Source organism: Trachemys scripta, chromosome 11, assembly GCF_013100865.1.
Source record: "Trachemys scripta elegans isolate TJP31775 chromosome 11, CAS_Tse_1.0, whole genome shotgun sequence".
Classification (NCBI taxonomy): Eukaryota; Metazoa; Chordata; order Testudines; family Emydidae; genus Trachemys; species Trachemys scripta.
The window spans coordinates 43,746,388-43,770,125 of record NC_048308.1 but is presented as its reverse complement, the minus strand read 5'-3'; the positions used below and the strand labels follow the sequence as shown (position 1 = coordinate 43,770,125).

General features: G+C 40.8%; 1 protein-coding gene across 4 annotated transcripts in view; it reads right to left on the bottom strand.

Annotated features, from left to right (window-relative positions):
* UBE2E3 (ubiquitin conjugating enzyme E2 E3) overlaps nucleotides 1-22,901 on the bottom strand; it is an 85,795-nt gene extending 62,894 nt beyond the window's left edge. The window contains exons 1-3 of one of the 4 annotated variants that reach the window (XM_034785727.1): nucleotides 22,801-22,901; nucleotides 21,004-21,206; nucleotides 18,089-18,139 (exon numbers count right to left, since the gene is read on the bottom strand). In XM_034785727.1, the coding sequence (XP_034641618.1) occupies nucleotides 18,089-18,139; nucleotides 21,004-21,197 (245 nt within the window). In that variant the 5' untranslated portion in view covers nucleotides 21,198-21,206; nucleotides 22,801-22,901. The other 3 variants (XM_034785724.1, XM_034785725.1, XM_034785723.1) reach the window with 3 other exon arrangements.
* Between the last annotated feature and the right edge of the window lie 837 nt (nucleotides 22,902-23,738).

The following is a 23,738-nucleotide window of genomic DNA, read 5'->3' as shown; positions in this document are numbered from 1 at the left end:
ATTTAGACCAGCCCCTCTAGCTGCTGTAACTTTACACTAGTAGCCCCAGAATCAGAGTGCAAATGTGAGCTTTCCTGCCCTTTTCTGACCTGCTCTTCATTGCAGTTTGACTAGGCCTCAGGTTCTGGTCTTTCAGATGGCTCAAACAATATTTCTGTAGTGCCATAATGACTGATACCGTTTTACACTTTTCTAGCATTCTACACAACTAGCAATCCCTATTGCACAGATTTTACATATTGAAGGTATGAGTGGGTACAATACAAGACATATTCTAAACACAGCTTGTCAAATTATTCATTGCAAATAACATCTGTTGCAAATCTAGTCCTATTTGACCTCTTGTTTCTCTGAATGGTGAACACTTAGAAAAAAAACCAAACACAGTTTACACAAACAATGGTCTATGGACTATGGACACTACTTATTTATTAAATGTGCTGTATGATTGTGTTTGCTTTATAATTGGACAACCAAAGGTTTCTAAATTAAGAAACTTCTAGAACACATTTTTGGATGAACATTGGTTTGTGCTAAGATTTGTGGAAACTTGTTATTCACAAATATGTCCATAAATACCTCGTAGACTCCAAACAGTAACATTCATGGGCCTAGCAAATTACAGAAAACCAGTCTCAGCATTTATATTTGTGAATCAGTTTTAAAAACAACATTTTACCACCTCAAGTTCTAAATCTAGCGCAATGTAGGTAATCACAGAAGTGGGTGGGTGACCATTGTAGCTGGAAGGTTTCCCAGATTAGTTGGCTTTTCAGGAGGATTTTAAATGGGAGCTAGCCAGCTTATTTCATGTATAGAAGAAGTAGGAACACTTTTACTGTCACCCTTCCTTCACCAATACCAAAACAAGAAGGCAGAGCCCAATTCTGACAATTCAGATCATGGATTCTATTATTCGGTACCTGCATCAGAAAATGCTTAGTCTTCCATGTGAAAAATCTGAAAATGCCTGTTGTAGCAGTAAAGTTAAAGAAAAAATTAACTATAGCAAATACTGATGTAAGGCTACTAATGCAGTTGCAAGTTTGTGTAACAGCTAAGGAAACAAAGCAGGGAGTTACCCTAACCCTGCATTACAATTCTGCTCAGTAAGTGGTAGTCCTTTAAAACTTAGATTTAAATTTTTTATTAAAGCTAATGTTAAAAAATTATATAATACATAGATTGGGAAAAGAGTGTCTGTACATCTGGGTATAGTGCTTAGATTATCCACAAATATAAAGTTAGTTTTTAAAAGTCATCTGATACATAGAGTAAATAATCAGCAATAACCTAAATTTAGGTGAATAGATTTAACAATACAGTTTAGATATTAGAATCCAAATACTCAGGTACATCACTCATGAAAAGTTGTACAGAGATTTGGTTGTGGAAAGCAAAGTATATCAATGAGTGGAGATTGTCCCTCAGTAATTGAGAATTAGGTTGGTTGTCCATTTAGAAAATACAATCCATTAGAAAAGTATTTGTTACTTTCCTGACTGCGCTTCTCACTGGCACTCCAGCTCCATTCTTCCCTTAACAACACAGAAGATATACAAAAAAGTAACCCAGGATAGACAGGGATAGAAGAGCCTTGGGCTTGGTCTACACTACCCCCCTAATTCGAACTAAGGTACGCAACTTCAGCTACGTGAATAACGTAGCTGAAGTTCGAAGTACCTTAGTTCGAATTAGTTCGAACTTACCTTGGTCCACACTCGGCAGGCAGGCTCCCCCGTCGACTCCGCGGTACTCCTCTCGGCGAGCTGGAGTACCGCAGTCGACGGCGAGCACTTCCGGGTTCGACTTATCACGTCCAGACTAGACGCGATAAGTCGAACCCAGAAGTTCGATTTCCAGCCGTCGAACTAGCGGGTAAGTGTAGCCAAGGCCTTGTTCATGCTCTAAGTCAGGGATAGGCAACCTTTCAGAAGTGGTGTGCCGAGTCTTCTTTATTCACTTTAATTTAAGGTTTCACGTGCCGGTAATACATTTTAACATTTTTTAGAAGGTGTCTCTCTCTAAGTCTATATTATATAACTAAACTATTGTTGTATGTAAAGTAAACAAGGTTTTCAAAATGTTTAAGAAACTTCATTTAAAATTAAATTAAAATGCTGATCTTATGCTGCCAGCCTGCTCAGCCCGCTGCCAGCCTGGGGTTCTGTTCACCTAGGCCAGCAGCGGGCTGAACGGGGCCTACGGCCAGGACGCCAGCTAGCAAGGGGCTGGCAGCCAGGACCCCAGACCTGGGGGGAGGGTTCAGGGGTCAGGGCAGAGGGCTGGGGGTGTGTGGGGGGATTCAGGGGTCAGGGCAGAGGGCTGGAGGTGTGTGGGGGGTGCAGGGCAGAAGGCTGGGTGTGTGGGGGGGCTCAGGGGTCAGGGCAGAGGACTGGGGGTGTGTTGGGGTACAGGGCAGAAGGCTGGGTGTGTGAGGAGAGTTCAGCCATCAGGGCAGAAGGCTGGGTGTGTGTGGAGGTGCAGGGCAGAAGGCTGGGGATGTGGGGGGGGTCAGGGCAGGGGGGGTGCAGGGCAGAAGGCTGGGGTGCTCAGCTCATGGGGGTGCTCCCAGCCCCCTGCCCTGAGCAGCTCATGGCAGGGGGCTGGAAGGGATATGCCCTGTCCCACCCCCTTCACCCAGGCCCTACCTCTTTTCTGCCTTCTCTACAGAGCAGTGAGCATGCTGCCACTTATCCCCTTCCCCCTCACAAAGGCCATCAGCTGATTGGCCAGGGAAGGAGAGGAGGCGGGGCAGGAAAGCACTATGCTGGGGGGAAGAAGCGGGGGAGGGGTGGAGCTTGGCTACCGCAGGACCAAGCTTCTGCCTCCTGCCCCCGCAGGGGAAAGCGGTGGGCGGGGGGGCTGAGTGGTGCTGGGGGCTGGGACCGAGGCAGGCAGCAGCGTGCCACTCAAAATCGGCTTGTGTGCCGTGTTTGGCATGCATGCCGTAGGTTGCCGACCCCTGCTCAAAGTGATGTCCGATGGTGTGGGAGGGATTCAAACTCCTCCATTGATTGAAACACCCCTAATTTAAAACAATTTCTGAAGTATGGATAATCTGCTATTCAATAACTGATTTGCCAGTATAGAGATGTATCCTGTTGTCCTTTTTTATTTTCCAGCCTCAATGTATTTCAATGGTCAGTTCTGCACATAGGTGTTCAATGACAGGTATCACTACCTTCCCAAGAATTCAGCAGCCAAAGAATCTGGCACAACATCCACACTCTGCCTCAGAACTGTGTTCCAGATTGAAAGATTTAATTTGTGTTTGTAGGCTTCTAGCCCACATATTTGTGAAGACAGCCTAGGAAACGTGAGCCAAGTACAAACTGATGCACTGGTGTCTCCATGAGTCTGCAGAAAGTCTGAAAAAAATCGCAGATGTGAATTGCTAACACCTTCACTTCAATGTGTTAAATTGGAAACCACAAAGTGGCAGTTTAAATGTCAATTTCACTTGCTTACCATTTAATTGAAACATCCAGGTAAGATGCCTGTCCCGCCCCCACTTCTCTGTCCCCAACTGCTTGCCATGCTTCCCCATGTACCAAAACTTAATCCGTACAAGAGCCTCTGCTTCCCCAAACAACTTCTCTAGGTAGTTATGATAGTTTGTCAGTACAAAATCTCCTGCAGAATGTGGGTATGGCATAGAGTAAATCAAATCTAATACCAAGCCATATAAAGTATACAGATTGCATTAATCATTTACATATTGAAGTAATAAATTTAAAAAACATTTAACTTCAGCAGATCTTCCCATCAGCCTCCCTGCAGTGCTATTGTAACTCACACACCTTCTGGGTATGGTATTCTGTCCCACCTAGTGGATTGACACCACTTAGGCCTGGGCTACACTAGCGGGGGGGTTCAAACTAAGATACACAACTTCAGCTACGCTATTCGCATAGCTGAAGTTGAAGTATCTTAATTCGACTTATCTGGCCATCCTATGGAGGCGAGTCGACCGCCGCAGCTACCCCGTAGACTCCACTTACTCCTCCTGCAGAGGTGGAGTACAGGCATTGATTCGGGGATCGATTTATCGCATCTAGACGAGACGCAATAAATCGATCCCCGATACATCGAATACTACCCGCCGATCCGGTGGGTAGTATACACGTACCCTTAGAGAGAGAGAGAGAGAGATAAAATGAGTCTGCTCTACAGCCTTAGCTAACAGCTGGTTGGCTTTTAGCTGATGTGCTAGAGACTCATGCACTAAGATCCAAAGCTCCCAGGTTCGATCCAGCCCACTGACGACCAGGATCTGTCAGCATTACACTATACCAGGGGTCGGGAACGTTCGGCACGCGGCTCGCCAGGGTAAGCACTCTAGCGGGCCGGGTGTTTTATTCACCTGCTGACGCGGCAGGTTCGGCCGATCGCGGCCCCCACTGGCCACGGTTTGCCGTCCCGGGCCAATGGGGGCGGCGGGAAGTGGCACGGGTGAGCGATGTGCTGGCCACGGCTTCTCACCTCACAGCCGCGTGCCGAACGTTGCCGACCCTTGCACTATAACATGCAGGGACATGGCTGCAGAATTCAGGTCCAACTTATTGCAGAGTACCAGGGACCCACGGACATCACAGGGGGGCTCCTCAAATACAGAGAGTGAAATTAAATATACAAATGTACTTCTCATGAAGGCCTGTACCCAGACATCTAGCAGCAGACCTTTGCGTGCATCACACTGTATGCCACTACCACTTTTATCCACAGGTAAAGACTCACAACAGCATAAAGGAAATGGGTGGTAGGGGATTTTGAAAATATTAGGCTTCTAAAATAAAAGCTAGTTTATATGGGATCTACATAACATTCCCCAAAGATTAAAGAACTGACAGAAATGCTGATCCCTCTGTGAAGCCCCTGCATGTAGCTTCTTTATTGCAACATAAATGCAGCAGGAGAAGACTAAAATGTATTTAAAATGTTTTAATTGAAACTGCTTCAAAAAGAAAGGGCAAGATAGATGTATTTTGTATGTTAAAAAGAGTCAGAAAAGTAAATTCTAGTGGTTTATATGTTTTAATACATTTAAAGAACTCTTAATATTGGGAATAGTCTTATATTTGGTAGATAAAAAGTAACTAAGGCCTCAATCCTGCAAACTCATACACATGGTTTCATCTTTACACCCTCCAGGAGGTTCACACTTTGTGCAGGCATCCACCCATACATATAGGCTTGCAGGATCAAGGTCTAGTTTTACATGTTCCCAGACACAGAAGGTGCAACATGAAAAGAGCCACCCCCACAAAGTTTAAGTCCCAGATTTAATCTATTTTACAACAGTTAGAATCTACTGGGGAATGAATGACCTATTAAAAAACCCTCAATTTTTATTCTTTTGCAAACTTAGAACAATAATTCACTGAGAGCCCAACTTAACTAAGAGATACTGTGATACATCATTAGTATAAAGAGTCTTTTGCTATACTACACTGCCTTCAAAGAAAAATATTTTGCAATACAAGAACTCTAACACACACCAGAATACCCCCCTTTTTTTTAATTACTTGACTCCTACCACAGCAGGTTTGAGGTCTTATAGGGATTTTTTTCCCAGCATGCTTTGTGGGAGGCTGGCCCTTTTTATCTGGCAGAACCAGCCAGCTGCAGGCCTAACGTGGCCATTTACAACTAGCAATTGCACCTTCCTCTCTGGAGTGGGTAAGACCTTAATTCCTATTATATTTTCTTTTTTTATTGCTAAGGAGGCACAGTGTTTGTCAAATGGCAAAAATGACTAGAACTGATAATTATGCTAATCTGGAAAAATTACAAACAATGAAGCATAAACAGACATTTAAAACATTTTAAAGAGAACAACTTCCTTAAAGAATTTTATTCTAAAATTTACTTTTTCCAGAGACTACTTGCTTTATTTGAATTTTGACATATTTTGTGTTAGCAGTAATACTTTATATGACATTTTTGCTTTTGTATTTCTCATGTGTGTAAATGAATCCGTGCTATTTTTTTGCTTTGCTCCCTTTCAGCAATCTGCCTCTTAGATGCAAAATTCAATTACCACACTTGGGGCCAAACCAACAGCTGGTGTTGTTGGATGCAATTCCACTGAGAAACTCTTATGCCAACAGTGAATTTGGACTCTGGCTTTAAATATTAACCAAATCAGACAGACTATTAGCTAGCGTTTTCTGTAGCTGAAATTCACTCTAAAAAAATCAGTCATGTTACCATTTTATACCCTCAATACTATAAATGCCACATTAAAGACTTGGAGAGAGGAGAGGAGGGTGACACTGGCTACTACAATAACTACCATATATTTCTAAGTACATACTTGGAAGAAAACTAAAGAGAATTGTTTGTAGTCATGTACTATGTTTGTACTTTAATGTTAAGCTTTCCCTGTAACGTTTACTGCCCAAGAGCTGTTGCCTGCATAGTCTTAGATACTACAGTATTTTTCCTTTCATGTGAGAAATTGTGTGCCCACTCACAAACTGTATTTGGCATATAGCAGGTTGAATTCACCTAAGTTCCGTTTCATGGGAATATAGCATTGGTTACATTTTTCATTGTAGATGGGATTCTATTCTACTAACAAAGACCTCATCTTCACTTTTCCTTTAGAAGGAAAATAAAGCTGGAAATCACTCAAGCAAGCCCTCTGTGCACAGAGCTCCAACCACAGAAATCAAAGTGGGTTTTGTGTACAGAGGGTTTGTTGGATTGTGTAATTTGGTATACATATTTTAGCCGCCTCCTGTATACTGCAACCTGTATGAAAGTCTGCATGGAGATGAAGAGAAAAACACTAGCTGATCACCCTTTGCTTTAATAGAAGCTATGCTAATAGTTGCTTCCCAATGAGAAATGTCAGCAGACAGAAATGTATCTATATCTCCTTTCATATTGCTACTAATTATAATATACTTGTTCAGATTCATTTTTTCTCAAAGCATTTCAAGTCCAAATTCTGTTTAAAATGCAAACAAAAGTAAACATTTTTCCATTTATTATTGTAGATTATAGAGAGGAAAATATCAAACCTATGCTATAGGTCACCATACAGGAAAGCAGAAAATGAATGAGAAAACTGTTGTATAAACACAATGGCAGATTAAGTTGTGGCTGGCTTTTTGTTTTAAATCTATCAACATTTTCACCTGGTGAGGAACCTTCTCTGAATTCTTCTGCTTCTCTCCTGTGGGATGATTCTCCATGGGATTCTCCTCACTGAAATTGGAGCTACATTCTCCCCTCTAAGAGATCATTCAGAAACCTGAATAAGGCCCCCATCCTGCAATCTGATAAGGATGGGTGGCCCTTGTGTCCATGCAGAATCTCACTGATGTCTCAGGGCTTGTCATCTTCACTGCAGGGTGAGCTCAAGATACACCTTGAGTGTTGCCCCTAACTCAGCTCCGGTCCCAAATCTTTAGCTCAAGTTCAGTGGCACTGTAAACTTGAGGTGGCTGTCCCATTAGGAGGTTTGAAGCTCAAGTGCTGCTGGCATTCAAGCTAGTGATGCAGTGGAGACGTATCTACTCCGTGATGCTATCCAATCAATTTTGTGCATGTAAGGAATGTAGGACTGGACCCCGTCCTTCCCCGCAGAAAAAAAAAAGGGGGGGGGGGGAAAGGAACAGAGGTCAAGATTCCCCAGAAGCAACCTATTTGATATCTTAAGCTCTTAAAGGGGAACGCAGGAATTATTCTGGGGAAGTTCTTTGGCCTGTATTATACAGGAAGTCAGACTAGATGATCACAGTGGTCTCTCCTGGCCTTGGAATCTGTGAAAAGAGATTTGCTGCATGCTGTTCCATTGTGTGATGTAAGGACTAGAAACATGTATTTGAATAATTTTTGAGGTGTTTTTAAAATACAGGACTTAGTATCATTGCTGAATGATTATGCTACAGATGTGATAATAAATATTATTATAGGAAGGTTCAGAGAGTAACACTTTGTTCCTTTGATGTGCTAATTTAAATCCTAAACTATTATTAAACTAATATTCTTCACTATCTCTATTTAGAAGATCCTTAAAGAAGGTTTGGTCAGTCTCTACAAGACATAGTATATAATCAAAGAATTGTTTCAGCTCAGGCCTGAATCAGAAAATAAACTGGGGGCTTGTCTACATGGGGATACTAAGGCAAATTAATCCAAATTAACTAAATCTGTGAATTTAAAGTTGTTTAGTTAAACTGCATTAAACACCTGTGTGGAGGCTTTCATGGGGAGGGATAGCTCAGTGGTTTGAGCATTGGCCTGCTAAACCCAGGGTTGTGAGTTCAATCCTTGAGGGGGCCATTTGGGGATTTAGTTAGGGTTGGACTAGATGACTTCCTGAAATCCCTTCCTACCCTGATATTCTATGAATTGAAGTGGCCTTAAAATAAAGTGAATTATGGCCACTTTTTATTCTGAATAGGAGTGTCTACACAAGGGTTCAATGAAGTTTAACTCAGGCACTTCAAATTCACACCTTCAGTTAATTCAGATTAATTTTCCTAAATGTTCCCATGTACAGAAAGCTTGAAATGACAGGAAGTGGCAATTCCAACTCTCTGAACTGAGATTCACAGGCAAAACAATCTGATGGAGATGCATGCAGTGTGCTCAGACCTGACCATATCCACTGTTTATTAAACAATAAGTGTGAAAGACTGCTGATGTTGATTAATACACAGCTTGGGTGTAAAGTATACAGGATTAATCAGCATTATCATAGTGTCTGAAGGGCCTTTATGTAAACTATTGAATGAGTATTTGAAAAGCTGATTTTTTTAAAGCTGAGAACACAATTCTTTAAATTTTACAAATCTTATCAAACAAAATAAAATTAGATAGTTTTAACAGATATATTTTTTATCTGGGACTTTTCTTAGGGTTTCCAGACAGACAGAAGGAGGTCAGTTTTCTTAAACCAGTCCTTGGGGAAGAAGTGTGTGAAATGATTTACGCAGCTCCAGAGTAGATACAAGTTTATCATAAAGAGGATTTTTTTTGATTTCTTCAGTTTCGACGCTAATACCTATGAAGATTGGCACCAGCTTTATGAAGCCTTTGACTAAACTATAGCTATATTTCAGAGCATATATAAAAGGGAAACTGGATGCTGCTTACATAATAAGGGCCCAATCCTGCAAACACTTATGCATCTATTTAGCTTAACAAAGAGAGAGACTGACTTGATTACAGTTAATAAGTACCTACATGAAGAACAAATATTTAATGAGGGGTAATCAAGCAGAAAATGATATAAAATGATCCAATGGCTGAAAGTTGAAGCTAGGCAAATTCAGACTGGCAATAAGATGTAAATTTTTAACTGAAAGTAATTAACCATTGGACCAATTTACCAATGGGCATGGTGGATTCTCCATCACTGACAACTTTTAAATCAAGGATGGATGTTCTTCTAAAAGATCTGCTGTAGGAATTATTTTGGGGGAAGTTCTGTGGCCTGTGTTATACAGGTCAGATTAGATCATAATGCTCCCTTCTGGTCTTAGAATCTCTAAACTATGAAGCTTTACTTCCATAACTAGTCCTGCTGGCTTTTATATTTCTTCAGTCTATCTTAATTCACTATTTCACTGGGACTACTCATATGAGTGACGTTAATCATGTACAAAACTCTTTGCAGGATCTTGTTCTATACCTTGCAAGGTGCTAAACTAAACACAAAAGTACAGGGGAAAGAACAACTGCTCAGAAAAAGATTTTGGAAAATAGTTGTAGTTACCAAACCTCTGCACAGAAGAAAGTTTAAGTGGAAAAGGACTAGGAAGTTTTTATACTTAATACATACATTCAAGAGAATAATGAATAATTCCTTAACAAAAAACTGTATTGCTGAGAACATGATGTCAGTGGTTCTTACTGCTATATTTTGGAGCCATCTTCCACTCTCCAGTTTATCAAAAATCCATTAAGTAATAGCACACTTTTTCTATAGATTACATATTTACTGGTACTCCTTCCTCAGATCCTGATTGTGTTTTACACCTTACTGCTTAAGTACTCTCATTGACTACTCACAAAGTAAGGTAACAGCTGCTCTGCATGAGAAAAGGTAACAGAACCAGGCGGTTAGTACAAATGGGCAAACATATTTGATTTGTGATTGCTGCACTAAATTATATCTCTCTTCACTGGTTTAGTCTAATCCTCCAAAATTGCATCCTTGTTATAAGAAAAAAGAACTAAACACAAGAAATTCCTTGATAGAAGTCGTTATTAGAGCTGAATTAAGGTTATCATTAGATAACTATAGCTTTAAATGGTTGCAACCCATTGATTTACCTTCTGAAGAGATTAATGATGAAGCAAGTATCTCAGATAGAACTGATAGTCTATCATTAGAGCTGAACCAATGCTACAAGTATTTAAACATTTGTTTGAATAAGAACCGTGTGTGCTTTGTGGAATGTGACCCTTTTCCTTAAACGGTCACATTTACAGGAGCAAAATGTTATTGGTAAGAATGTATCCAGAAATATAGTGTTGGAAATAACGTGCAAATATATATTCACAGGCCATATTGAAAGCTTTGCTTCATATCTTTGTTTTTCTAGTGCCCAATTGGTAGAGTAATTACACAAAGGGTGTCTTTTTTTTTTAAACAGTGGTAAGGAAGTCTTCCTTTTGGATGAAAGGCATTGTATAACTGATACCGTATTCATTTTTGGCTGCTATTTCTTTGCTTTTGTTCTCCCACCACAGAGGATTCCTAACCCCAGCATAGGCATTTTTGTGGACCTTCCCATTACGCATTCTTACATGTCCTAATCAACTCCTCTCTCTACTGGGAGCTGTTTAATGTTCTGGTTCAGATTTTCAGTGCCAAGTGATATCAAACAATATAATACATACAAACGTGAAGGCTTTTGCCAATCAGAGGAAATAAACAATATAAATGTAAAATTAAAGGACAGCTACTGTATCTAGAAAGCAGCTCGTCTGAGAAGGATGATGAAGGATAATGGGTAATAACTAAATTAGCTTGTCGTGTGAAATCCCCATCAAAAGCCAGTGCTATTGACTCCCTTCTATATTTATACACTCGTATACCTAGGGAAGTACTGGTGCTGCTTTATAGAGTCTTGATGTGCTTGCACCTAGAATATTCGCTCTGCTCTCACCATGATATGTAGGTAAACTAAAGAAAAGACAAAGTAGAAAAACAAAAATGATACTGGAGGATAAAACACCGGAGGAGAGATGGCGGGAATTAGATTTATTGAGAAACAAGATGACTTGGGGGATCAGATCATAGTCGATAAACAGCTTCAAGATAATACACATGAAGGAAAGGATTTATTCATAGCCTGTGAAGATGGTAGGACAAGCAGGTGAAGTTTTAAGATAAATATCAGGAACATTTTTAGCATGTAGAACCCTACTTGTTTTAGTCAAGGCACCATCACTACTGGTATTTAAGGTTGGTACAGAAGATATTAGTGGAAATGATATAGGGCCTGACCTGAGGTTGAGCAGAAAGGTGGCTTGTAGCCACCTCTGCCCACACCCCCCAGTCCTAGGAGACTACCAACAGCTCTAAGGGGCCACTACAGCTGCCAACCATCAGCAGCGGTAAGGGGACCCTGGTAATGTCCCCCTAAGCCAAAAGTCAGAAGGAGGGCTGGTGGTGGTAGCATTGTGCTAACAGATCAGGAATGGATTCTACTGAAAAATGCACTGAGGGGATCAAACCCAAACAGTGTATTGCCCTACTGTGGGCGGATCTTACTTTTCACAGAAACCTTTTGTACTTTGACAACACTTGTATAACCTGTAATACCAGTAAGGTCCCATTGAACTGAGTGGCATAGAGCCACAATGGCACACAAGAAGCATTCCTCTGTAAAGCTCCATAAGAATTTCTGGTAGATCTCAGTCTCTCCCAGAGCTGAGCCCTCTGATAAGGGCAGAACAGAATTACCCTGGGGCCAGCACGCTGCTCCCTTCTGATAACACAATTCAGGATGGGATGCACTCATTGGCTCACCAAATGGACTCGTTAGTAGTAAACTGGCAAGTTTTAAAGCCCTAACAGAGGGACAAAGGGTGCCTGAGAACTAAGCAGTGGTACTGAAATATTGAAAGTACCTACTAGCCAAAAGCTGAAATACTTGGAAAAACCAGAGTCCTGCTGCACTGTACTGCAATGCATGCTACAGTACGACCATTACATAAGGTAATATAACAAAACCCAAGTCTCTTGTTACGAATTGTATAGTATGGGCCAAAGGCAGTCTTTGGCATGCAGCTCCCCTGTTTATAGACACATGATAAACTGTAAACTGAATAGGCTGCCGTTATTTTAATGTACCGATGTTCACAGGTACAAATTACATATCACTCAAATCAACCAGATGAAGGCAGAGACCATATGTAAATTTCCTTTGCAAAAATCCTTCATGTTTTAAAATATGACGTTTATAAACTAATTTAAAGCTAATTATACAAGCAACATAACTGAAAATCTGCGTGGAAGAGCTTATTTCAAGGGACGTATGAGTAATGAAGTAATCATAAAATGAAGGTAACTAAGGAAAAGCTTTATTTAAAAACAAAGCTTGGGAAAACCTCAAAGCAATTCTGTACACTAATAATTTAAAATGAACGGCTCACAAATGATGAATTTTGTTGCGAGTTTAAGCAGGGCTAAGGGCAGCTTTTGTTGCAGTCTATCACCGTTCTTGTATCAAGAAACTGTTATTGGAAAAATCTATTTGTATCTATGCTGAGTAGGAATTTTCCCTGGGATGTCCAACAGCTTTTACAAACTCAGACCTTTTATTTAAATTTCTAGACCGACCTATTGTTGCAAAGAAAATCCTCCAAATCTGAAGTGGGTTAACCATTGCTGTGCTGTCTTCCCAAGCTTGCAGAAAGACAACTCCAGTGCTGCTGCTGCTACTTAGAGCTTTCCCAAGCTGCTGAGTGAAAACTGTTGGCACTCAGAAAAATGTGGACATCAGTGAAACAGAAAAATTTTATTCTGCTACTGCTTGGGAAACCTATAACATGGACACCAGAGCTATTCACTGAGGTGGAAAATCGAGGTTGCAGAGGATAGCAGACCCATTATCCATCTTCCTCGGGCTCAGACAACACATTTAGGGAAATGTACAGGGGCAGAGCTCCCCCCATCTCACACCCACTTTTGCAGCAGCACTGTGAGAACAGATACAGAAGGAAAATGTTCCTACTCCTTTTCAGCAGCCTGAGAGTTGAGGTTTCAGATTTAATCTGTTGTCTAATAGCCAGAGGCCGATACAAAAGATGGAGCCTTCGGCAGATTACAAGGATAGCATCTTGGTGAGACTTCTCCAACAACTGGGAAGGGAGGAGTTGACTGTCTGATTTGGGCATTGTTCTTGGACACTTCCATTTGCAGTCTTTGCCTAGTACGTTTAGGCCTATAGCTATCAGGTGTCTGATAACATTTGTAAGCATTGGGTGTGAGCACTATGCTAGAAAAGCAGTGCAGAGTTCTGAGACTATGGCTTGGTCTACCTGTTTAAGTTGCACCTGTTTAAATTCCAGCTGTTTTTAAACCCAATTAGTTACACTAGGGCAAGCCCTGTGGTGGACAGTCTTGTTTTCTGTTCCCAGTCAACTGAAGCTAAACCAAAAAAATAAAACCCCACTGTTAAACTGAAATAAATGTGGCAACATAGGCCTTGTGTAACCCCAACAGACCCCAGTAGCTAGCAGGCGGGATCAAACCTGGGACCTCTGAAGCTGAGTGCATGAGATTCTACCGTTAGCTAATGCTGTAGCAGACTCAATCTCTAGCTGGGCTAGGTGCCACTAAAGGAGGACAGGCATGGGTTACACTTGCACCGGTATAACTAAATCTGTTTAAATTCAGATGTTAGGTTAAACTGGTGCAACTTTCTTCCATAGACAAGCCCTGATTAATTTTGGAATGTAAAGCAGGAGAAGAAAAGAAACAGGAAAATGTGCACTCCAGCTATTCTGGACCAGCAGAGCAGCTCATCAGCAATCGTGGGAAGTTGCTGAAATGTATAGCATCAGAGGAACTGCTCTAAGTTGTGCTAATGAACAGCAAGAATCCAGAAACTACAACGATGACACAAAGCCAGCCTTCCCCCATTCCCTGCACATCTCAGAATTGCAGGCCCAGGTGCAGCCTCCACTAAGGAGTGGTGACTTCCATTCCAGAATAGCTTTGTGCTACGCACTAAAAGGTTATTCCAGACATGCGTCAAACCTATAAGAAAATCTCAGCAGCATGGATTTACAATGCATTATGTGATAAAGAGCCTTGTAATACTATTCTGAAAATGTATAAAGGTGAGATTTGGCACACTTCCATACCTTGAAGCATGTTTGAGCATTTGGCCATGGTTTGAAATAGAGCTGCCTAGATGCAATGAGGTAAGAAGGGCCTTTTTCAGCCTTGCTTTATAGTGTGAAATACACAAAAGCCATTAAATACAACACACTACATCAAACAGTTAAGCCAACAAAAGCAAGAAAAATTTGGCATTAAGGTTTTCGGTCTTCAATCTATCTCTGTGTCCTAGGATTACAGTATATCTTGGAATAACTCATCTAAGACTCCTGTCTTTAGACACAAGAGCGGTCTTAAGGATGAAGTGGCACTTAATTTCCTTGTGTTCGTTGTTTAAATCTTTATTTTACCATAGATTTCTGGGGCCCTATCATGCCATCATTGCACTTGGGGAAATCTTACTGAAGTCACAGAAGTTCAGAGTGTGACATGATTTAGCAGGCTACAGCCTTTACCAAGTACACCTCTACCTCGATATAACACTGTCCTCGGGAGCCAAAAAAATCTTACCACGTTATAGGTGAAACCGCGTTATATTGAACTTGCTTTGATCCACCGGAGTGCACAGCCCCGCCCCCCTGGAGCACTGCTTTACCGTGTTATATCCGAATTCGTGTTATATCGGGTTGCATTATATCGAGGTAGCGGTGCACCTTAAAGAGAAACCAAAGGGCAACCCTGAGCACTGAAGCAATGTGGATCTCACTAGGACTTTAGCATGTTTACAAAACAGATGCTGTAGATGTGGCTGTGGGAAGGTTTAATCAGCCAGGGGAAATCCACACTTTTCTTGTTTGTGAATTGAGGTCTATCCACCAGTCAGACATGAGTCTAGCTACAAAGGGTTAGTTTTCTTAAGCTTTTTCTTTTAATTTGTAATTTTCGTGCATTTCATATTTTGTACTTAAGTACCTTTTTTACCCAATGCTACAAATGGAACAAAAGTGTATTCTGGTTTGTGTTAAATCAGACAGACGTATGCACGTCAGTGGCTGATATGCTAATACCTAAAGCATCATCCTGTCTGTAACCCTGTACTGCTGACAGAGCTGTAACAAATGGATGAATTTAGGCCAGGTAAATGCAGACCAGATTTACTTGTTGAGACCCTCAAGTGTCTGCTGAACACTGAATATTCATCAGCTAATACAATTACACTTAACACGAGTTACATGTTTTAAATGGCATAGAAAGCAGTTTGTACAGTACCATGCTCATAGTTATTGAGCAGCAATTAAACATTATTCCATGATGTATTATCCCCAACAGTTTTTTACCCAAATTGTTAATACATTATGCAAAATACGTTACACAATGGATAAATATCAATCAACCCTTGTACTGCATCCTGTTAAACACTAATACTTTTTTCTTTCTTGCAGTACTGTCACCTTATTAGAACTAAGGAATTTTAGAAATCTAATTTATTTTTACCATTTCTGCTTGTACAGTGAGTCATTTTTGTTACCATTCAATTTTGTATTATGTACTGCCATAATCCGGCAACAGTATGGTTGCAAATAAGACTGGCACATTTATAGTCAAATTGAAAAAAACAGTCTTCATTAACATTAAGAAACACCTTCTGGACATTTGTAATGAATAGCAAAGCTCTCTAACTTTTTAAACACACATACAATCTATATTATGAGCCTAAAATTAACTGACATTCCCTCCCCCCCCCCCATCTCCAAAAATTATATTTCCCTCAAATATGCAAGGGGTGATATAGCATTTTGTTGCTTATTGCACGCAGAGCAATTAAGGTATATCATGCACATGCTGTGTCAGTTTGTGCTGACAAATCTGTGCTATAAGAAGGTATATGATGTCTTCCGCTTCACTGTTCTACATGCAACAAAATGCTGCATTCATTTCCTAATAGAAAAGCTTTTTGTGAGGGGGGGGGGGGGGCGAGACTGTTTTAAGTTCCAATCCATGGTACTCCTGGAGTCAATGGAATTCTCTCTCCAAATTGTTCATCCCAAAAATCTGACTTGTCTCCAGAGGGATGTCAAGGTCTTTTTCACATTTATTGCTGATCTTACACAAGGTGGAAGGTACATGTCAAACAGTTGCACTGAGGAAAATGGTGCAATTTCTCTTTAAATATAATATGTATGAGACACATAGGAACAGAATTATAGATTTCTTCACTGGCCAAAAATATTTTTTCGTGCACTCTCAGAGAAATTCAAATAATTTTAGACTTTTTTGTTTATTTTTTCCCTAGTTCTTAACAATAGTCCCCGTGCTTTGGTTGGTCATGTCTACCCTGAAGACTTTATCTATGTATGTAGATATACTTAAACTGATACCAGAGGAGCAAATTTTCCCAGAGGCTAAATATGCTCGTATCAGATGTTACAGCAGAGGGTAACTATCTCCTTCTGAAAGTCAGTTGTAACATAATGTGCCCAAAATGGGTAAAGAGCAACACACGCTTTGAAATTAAAAGGTGAAGTACCTCTGGCTTATTTCCTTGTAATACCCTTTCTCCCATACCATGCCACCTTTTGGTCTCTGATAGCACTAACATGAAGGGTATGTAGAACTGGAGACCCATACTGCTTTGATCAGGGAAGATAGTGACCATACACACATATACATCAGACTATTACAGGACGTCCATGGCATGGACCTCTCCAGATAAGATACCCTGACGGTAAGAGTCAAATAAAAGAACAAAGTTGTGATAAATCCCAGTCATCCAGATAAAAATATGAAAAAAATACATCTTTACTGAGTTGTAAAAACTCCTTTTACCAAAGTCTTCCAACTATTCAATATTCCAAAAAAGCGAAGTAAAACTCCAGAACATTTTCAGTATTCTCACATATGAATAATACTGGTATTGCACAGTATCTGTTAAACTAAGTACACTTTATGCACAGACAGCCTGCTGAAATATGTATAATAGAAAGGTAACATTAAATTAGGTATCTTATTTAAACCTAAGAAGATTTATTATAGATTTCAACATTGGATGCTTACAGTCAACATGAAATCTTTTCTTAAAATAAATATGCATCACAGCTGATAATTTTTCAGCAAGTTTTAAAGATAAAAAGTTAGTTTAGTCAATTGTTACCGTTTAAGTTTCTTACGGATTGTGCACCACACTAGTCTTAATTTTCTTTAAGACTGCATATGTCACTTATCTCTTATACACTCTAATTTCATTTTCTAAAACTACCAACAATCTCCCACTCCACTGGGAAATTTCCTTAAAATACCATGTATCAAGACAATACAATCTCTGGCTAACAGACAGAAACTTTAAATGTAATACTTCAGCTTTACTCTAAACCACTTCACTGTAATAAGATGAAAACTGTAAAAAATAAATCTCACACAGTTATTTATCTAAATTTTAGAGCATCGTAGCATCACTTTCCTATATCTCAGCACGCAAAAGGTAAGTTAAAATTGTGTACAAGCACTAACTTCAAAGCTTCAGTACATTTGGAAGTTTATATAACACTTACTTTAAAATACACAATGAACCTCTACAGAAAAATCTATTGAACAAACTCTACCATTCATATCAATCTCAATGAGACAACTACTACATGTACTTGAAAATCCAAACTTTGTGATACATTATCAAATGTTCCCAGACAATTGTTCAATTTACCTTACACAATGTTTATATTATAGTTGTCCACTTACAAACATTGAAGAACTGCTTGTCTGTTCTGCTGAGTAAACATCTCTACCCATTTTAATTTTCTATCACTGTCCACAATTTAAAAAGTTGTTACATACCTGCAGTTAGGAGGAGGATCAAGGGTTATTTCAGCTAGCTCCTTCTGAATTCTGTGGGTGAAATGAGAACAGACACAAAGCATTTGAGATAGTCTATAGAATAAATCAGGAATTACACTGCCCTCTACCACCATGCAGTTAAATGCAAGATTGGCTGTGCCTTCAGTAATGCTAACATGGCTGCTTCCTCTTTGTTCTCAGAGGCATAACCCAAATCCCATAACAGAGAAACTTTGCAGCTTTTTTCTTACTTGATACAGTAAATGAACAGAACATTTTCACCTCATATAGGTAGAAATATCCCACAAGTACTCATAAAAGTAACTATTATCCATATCTAAATGCTTTTTACCAGAGAGATTTTCTTTTCAAGCTTATATGCAAATGAGGGAAGGGGGGGGACTATACAAGCATATTTGACAATGACTTTAAACCAGTGTAACAGAGCTGTAACTGAGACTGAATTAACAAGCTATATTGTGAACAAATACGTGTTTTTGACAATATTTTACATGCTACTTCATACAGTATTTAAATAGTGACTCTAAAAATTTCCCAAGCTGCTTTTATTACTTGAATAATTCTTGGAGAATCAACTTTGCTTCTGTACACACCTTTTGGTACATCTCCTCCCCCGAGACGATACAGTATTTTTGCTGTTTTTATATAATATTAGTAAAATAAATCATTATCTTAATCAGAAACAATCCATGATAGTTTCACTGTCTCCTTTGATAGTATACCGCTACCCCGATATAACGCTACCTGATATAACACAAATTCAGATATAACACGGTAAAGCAGCGTTCCGGGGAGGGGGGGGCAGGGCTGCGCACACTGGTGGATCAAAGTAAGTTCGATATAACGCGGTTTCACCTATAACGCGGTAAGATTTTTTTGCCTTCTGAGGACAGCGTTATATTGGGGTAGAGGTGTAGTTATAGAAGTGTTAATAATATCCAGAATATTTTCTAAACTTTTTGCCAATTAAACAAGTTATCCAGAAAAATACGCCTGGTTTAAAAGGTGTGTATTAAATTACTTCTAAGACTAAAGAAATTTTGTTTCTTGCTGCTAATTGTCTGTAAACAAGAGATACTAACTTTTTAGAAAAGAAGGCCCATAAAATAAGATTGAACAGCTGTCAGTATGCTAATGTTTCCAATTTAAATGAGATCAACAGAACCTGATCCTGAAAGACCTTTCAGGAATAGTCCCATTAAGTTCAATTAGATGACTCAGAACTACTCAAGATATGTGGAATCAGACCCCATCATGATTAAGGAAAGTAAAGTTGCACGGAAAAATTCAGTGGTAAGATTTTTTGTACAATACACCTCAAGCTTTTCAAACGGGCTGGCAAAAGCATTATCTTAAACATATTCTACTACAAGTTATAAAAACAATCAAATACATTAGCTTCTTTACTGAGAGTATGTTCACATGACAAATGGTACAGCTGTAGTGTGTCAAGCAACGTTGCTGTAGTAGTGTACATACTTACTACAGCGACAAAAGGGGGTTTTCTGTCACTTATAGTAAATCCATCCCTTCAAGAGGGGATAGCTAGGTCGATGGATTTCTCCCACTTACCTACCTGCATCTACAGTGGGGGTTAGGTCCATCTAATTATGTCACATGGTACGAAATTTTTCACAGTCTGGCCCCTGAGCAATGTAGCTAGGTTGACCTTGGTTTCAAGTGTAGACCAGGCCTGATTTAAAGTATCTACCTTAGCTATTACTAGTTTAGACCTCTATTTCTTTACAAGTACAAAAATCAGTGGAAAATACAGGTAGTATTCTACTTCTGGCTAACACTTTAACATTTCAAGGAGTATTTACTAAAGTGGAATATAAAACTCCTGAGGTCTTTATGAAAGGTTGATCTATAGTGTCCATGCTGAATAAGCAAAGCACAAAGTTGTTCACTAGAGAACTGACTCTAAAATTAAAAAATCATTTTCCCACTGTTACTCTTCAGATCTATTTGCTATTGGCCATCATATAATATGTATTCCTAAGGAAAAGTGAATTTAAGGGAAAGGATTAATAAATTGTGTCTTATCTCAAAAGACCACAGCAAATCAAGGGATTTAAAGTCTGCCTATTTCACGTGGCTGAAGTTAAAGAAAATGATCAGTGTGCACTTACTGAAAAAGCCAGTCTGACAGAAATTTTATATGTAAATACAGATATTTATCAAATAGACTACAAGAGGTTTGTGAAGTTTTTTACACTTAAAGGCAGAGGCTATATATTAATCTCCAGAGTCTGATTCTGCAGGCCCTATTAAGACAAATGTCCTACTGAAGTTGGTAGTTTTTCCAAAGGAAGAACTACAGAATAACACATTATATTAGGTTGCTGTGTATAAAGGATATACTGTATGTTGGCATGAAAAGGAAGTTATAAGTACAATCCTAAAACCATCTATTTTTGTGCCAGTTAAGTTATTGTAAATATTTTTGTATTCAATAGCACTGATTGTCAACAGTACACACAATCTATTGAAATACACCAGAAGGATGGTATTCTACACAAATAAAGGAAGAAAGGCTAAGCCTTTGAACTCAGGTGAAAAAGATGTTTATAGTTCTCATACTTCTTGCAAGGATAAAATTCATGTTAGCGAATAAAAGCTTTTAGAAGCCAGTATTTTAATTTTTAAAGTTATAAAGTTCTTAAGTGTCTCTTCCAAAGAAATGTGACCAGTTTATTTAACGGTTAGCTTACTAACCGTCGCATTATTGAAGCTATTGATTGACAGCCACCTAACTCAAAAAAGTTTGTAATTCAGTAAATGACTCCCTAATACAGCTTTGCAAGAATCCGTCTGTCTTAAAAATGCCGTGAAAATATAGCTTAAAAAATACAGTGATAGAATGTTTAACAATCACTTCTTATAGTCATTACCTTTTAGCACTAGTGGATAGCTTAGCAGTAGTTTTGCTGGATAGTTTGGTATTTTTCTTCTGTTGGGTTGCAGAAGGTTTTCTTTCTTCTTGCTCTTCAGGTTCGGGTGCTGGTGGGTCCCTCTGATCTGCATCTGAACTACCACTGCTGGTACTTGGACTTTCATCATCTGACCTTTGCCTGTCACTGGACATCGTGGTGAACTTTTGGGGGAGGAAAAGAGAGGGGAGGGGAAAAAAGCAGAGTTCACTTTAGGTTGCAGTTTGACAGTTACAAAGTAATATTTACACTTTTTTTTTTAATATAGACATCTCCAGTTTTTTTAAAGCCCACTCACATTTTTTTTTCATACTTTAGACAACATATCAATTGCCTACTTTGTTCAAAGTCATGAGACAGGGATTTTAGCAGGGTCCTTCAGGCAATGAGCATTAATAACTTATGACACATTGTAAGTAACAGACCTCGCTGACAATGTTTTTTAAAAAGTCATTAATACCCTGTAAATATTTACACTGGAGTAGAGTATTTTATTGGGTCCAAGCAGCCAGATTACCCCCTCTCTCTGAGACAGTATATTGCCAATAACACTCCGGCCGATTTCAGATTGAAATTTACACTCACTCTGTCTCTTTGTATTTAAAGGGCCGTGAGGAGGAGGAGGAGTGATTTTTTTTTTAAACACTATACATTTAAAACAACTCAGAAAGCAGAAGCCTCGGTTATTTACATGGCCAGCAGCAAGAATTGCATTTGGCCACCACAAAGCTCCTGGAGGGGGAAGAAGCTTAATTAAAACTGCACCTTCTGCAAAGCTTTTAACGCCACCGATTCTTGATCAGTTTCTACAAAACAGACCGACATTTTTAGGGGGGGAAATTATATAGATACACGCGGGAGGCACCCAAATTGGAGGGGGGGGTGCTGAAAAAGAAAATGAAGCTCCTAGTAGGAAATTGCAGCAGGGTTGAAATGCAGCTTTGCACACACACTCGCCCTCTTCTCTCCCCCCCTCCCCGGCTTTGTGGGGAGAGATCGAGCTCCCAGCGAGGAGGGTACGGAGGGGTTGTTATGGTAGGAGGCTCTCCAGGATCAGCATGGTGTGTGTGCACCAAGTGAGGCGTGAACTCAGTCCCGGCTCCTCTCTCTCCCGGCCACCGACAGGCAGCAAGCGCTGAAAACAAGAACAAAGCTCCCTCTACCAACCTCCCCCCCCCGCGCCTCCTCCTTCTCCTCCTCCCCCCACCAAGCTCGCCCAGGCTCCTGCTGCAGCCACCTAACCCGCTTCTCCTTTACCTTCGCAGGCGTCCTGTCCCGGTGTTAGGTCGGAGGGGAGGGATGAAGGGGGGGAGGGAAGGGGATACAGTATCGGTGGAGGGGCTGGAGGAAGCCGGGGGGATATAAAGCAGCAGAGGAGGCTCTGTGGCCGGGCAGTGTGGAACATTGAGAGTCGGAGCAGGGGGGAGAGACGGGGGGAGGGTGCAGTGCGGCTCGGTGGCCGGAGGGTGGCGCTGGCGTGCCCCCTTTTTGCAAAGCGGGCTCCCGCGGCGGGGCAGGGGGTAAGAGGGGAGAGAGAGAACGCGATCTTCCCCTCGGGGGAAGGAGGCCGGATGGAACGGGGAAGAGCCGAGCGTTCTATCGCCTCCGCCCCCTTGTGTCGCTACGTTCGGATTCAGAATGTTGCAGTCAGCAAAGTTCCAAACGACATGGGGGCGGGGGAGGGGGCGCTCGCTCCCTGGCTGGTAGAGCGCGCCCCCCTCTGGGCTGGGGCACGCGCACGCTCTCTCGCTCCTCTACCTTTGCAGGGTGCGTGCGTTCTCCCGGCCTGGCCAAGGACAAAGAGTTGGTCCCTGTGTAGCCCCCAAGTTGGCATTGACAGCCTGGACCTTGCTTGTGTGTCTTACTGGTGGCTGGTCCCGTCTCCCCTCCCCCCGTACAAATACCTTTCTCGCAAGCTTGCAACTCCCGAGCAGCCACTACCGGAGGGAGAGCCTGAGATCCTGAAATTACTTCAGTGCCATGCACAAGTGTGCAAAATCCTGCTGGGGCCTCGCCAGAGCAAGGAACCTGACTTGCTCTGCTTTTGCCGGTTCCCCCTCTCTTACTCACTGCTGTTTATAGGGATGGGCACTGAACCTGCGGTGTAGAGAGGCAGGTCACTCAGGAGTAAATGTATGTATGTGGGCACTGGGATTGGTTGGGGTTGACTAATATAGTGCTTTAACATACGGCATGTCGAGTCTGAGTGAAAACTAAATCCAGCCAGGTTTTGTCCCCAGCACCAATTCATACTGCCTCAAATGTTCAGTCTTTCTTGCTGCACCAACAAAAGCCGGGCCCCAATGTGCCCCAGCACAGGAGTGCCTCAGAAATCCAGGGCCTTCTGGATCCAGCCAATTTTTGGGCCCCCAGCCCTGAAATTAAAAATGTGTAAATAGAGAAGATGGTTTACTGCTCTTACTGCCCCTTAAAATTCCAGACCTTGCTGTCCCCTAGCAGCACAGCCCCACAAAAACTCTGATTCGGCATTTGGATCAGTCTGGATTTTGACAAATAATGGCCACAAACCCAGAAACTGTACCATCAAAATAGGCAAGAAGTGCTGCTGCTACCTTTCCACAAACAAAAACAAACAAACAAAAAATCTAAACACCCTAGTACAAGAAAGTTGTAAAAACTCTTATTTGGCACCTGTGTCCTAGAGCATCCAGCCAACTTTTGGCTCCATGCCCCCT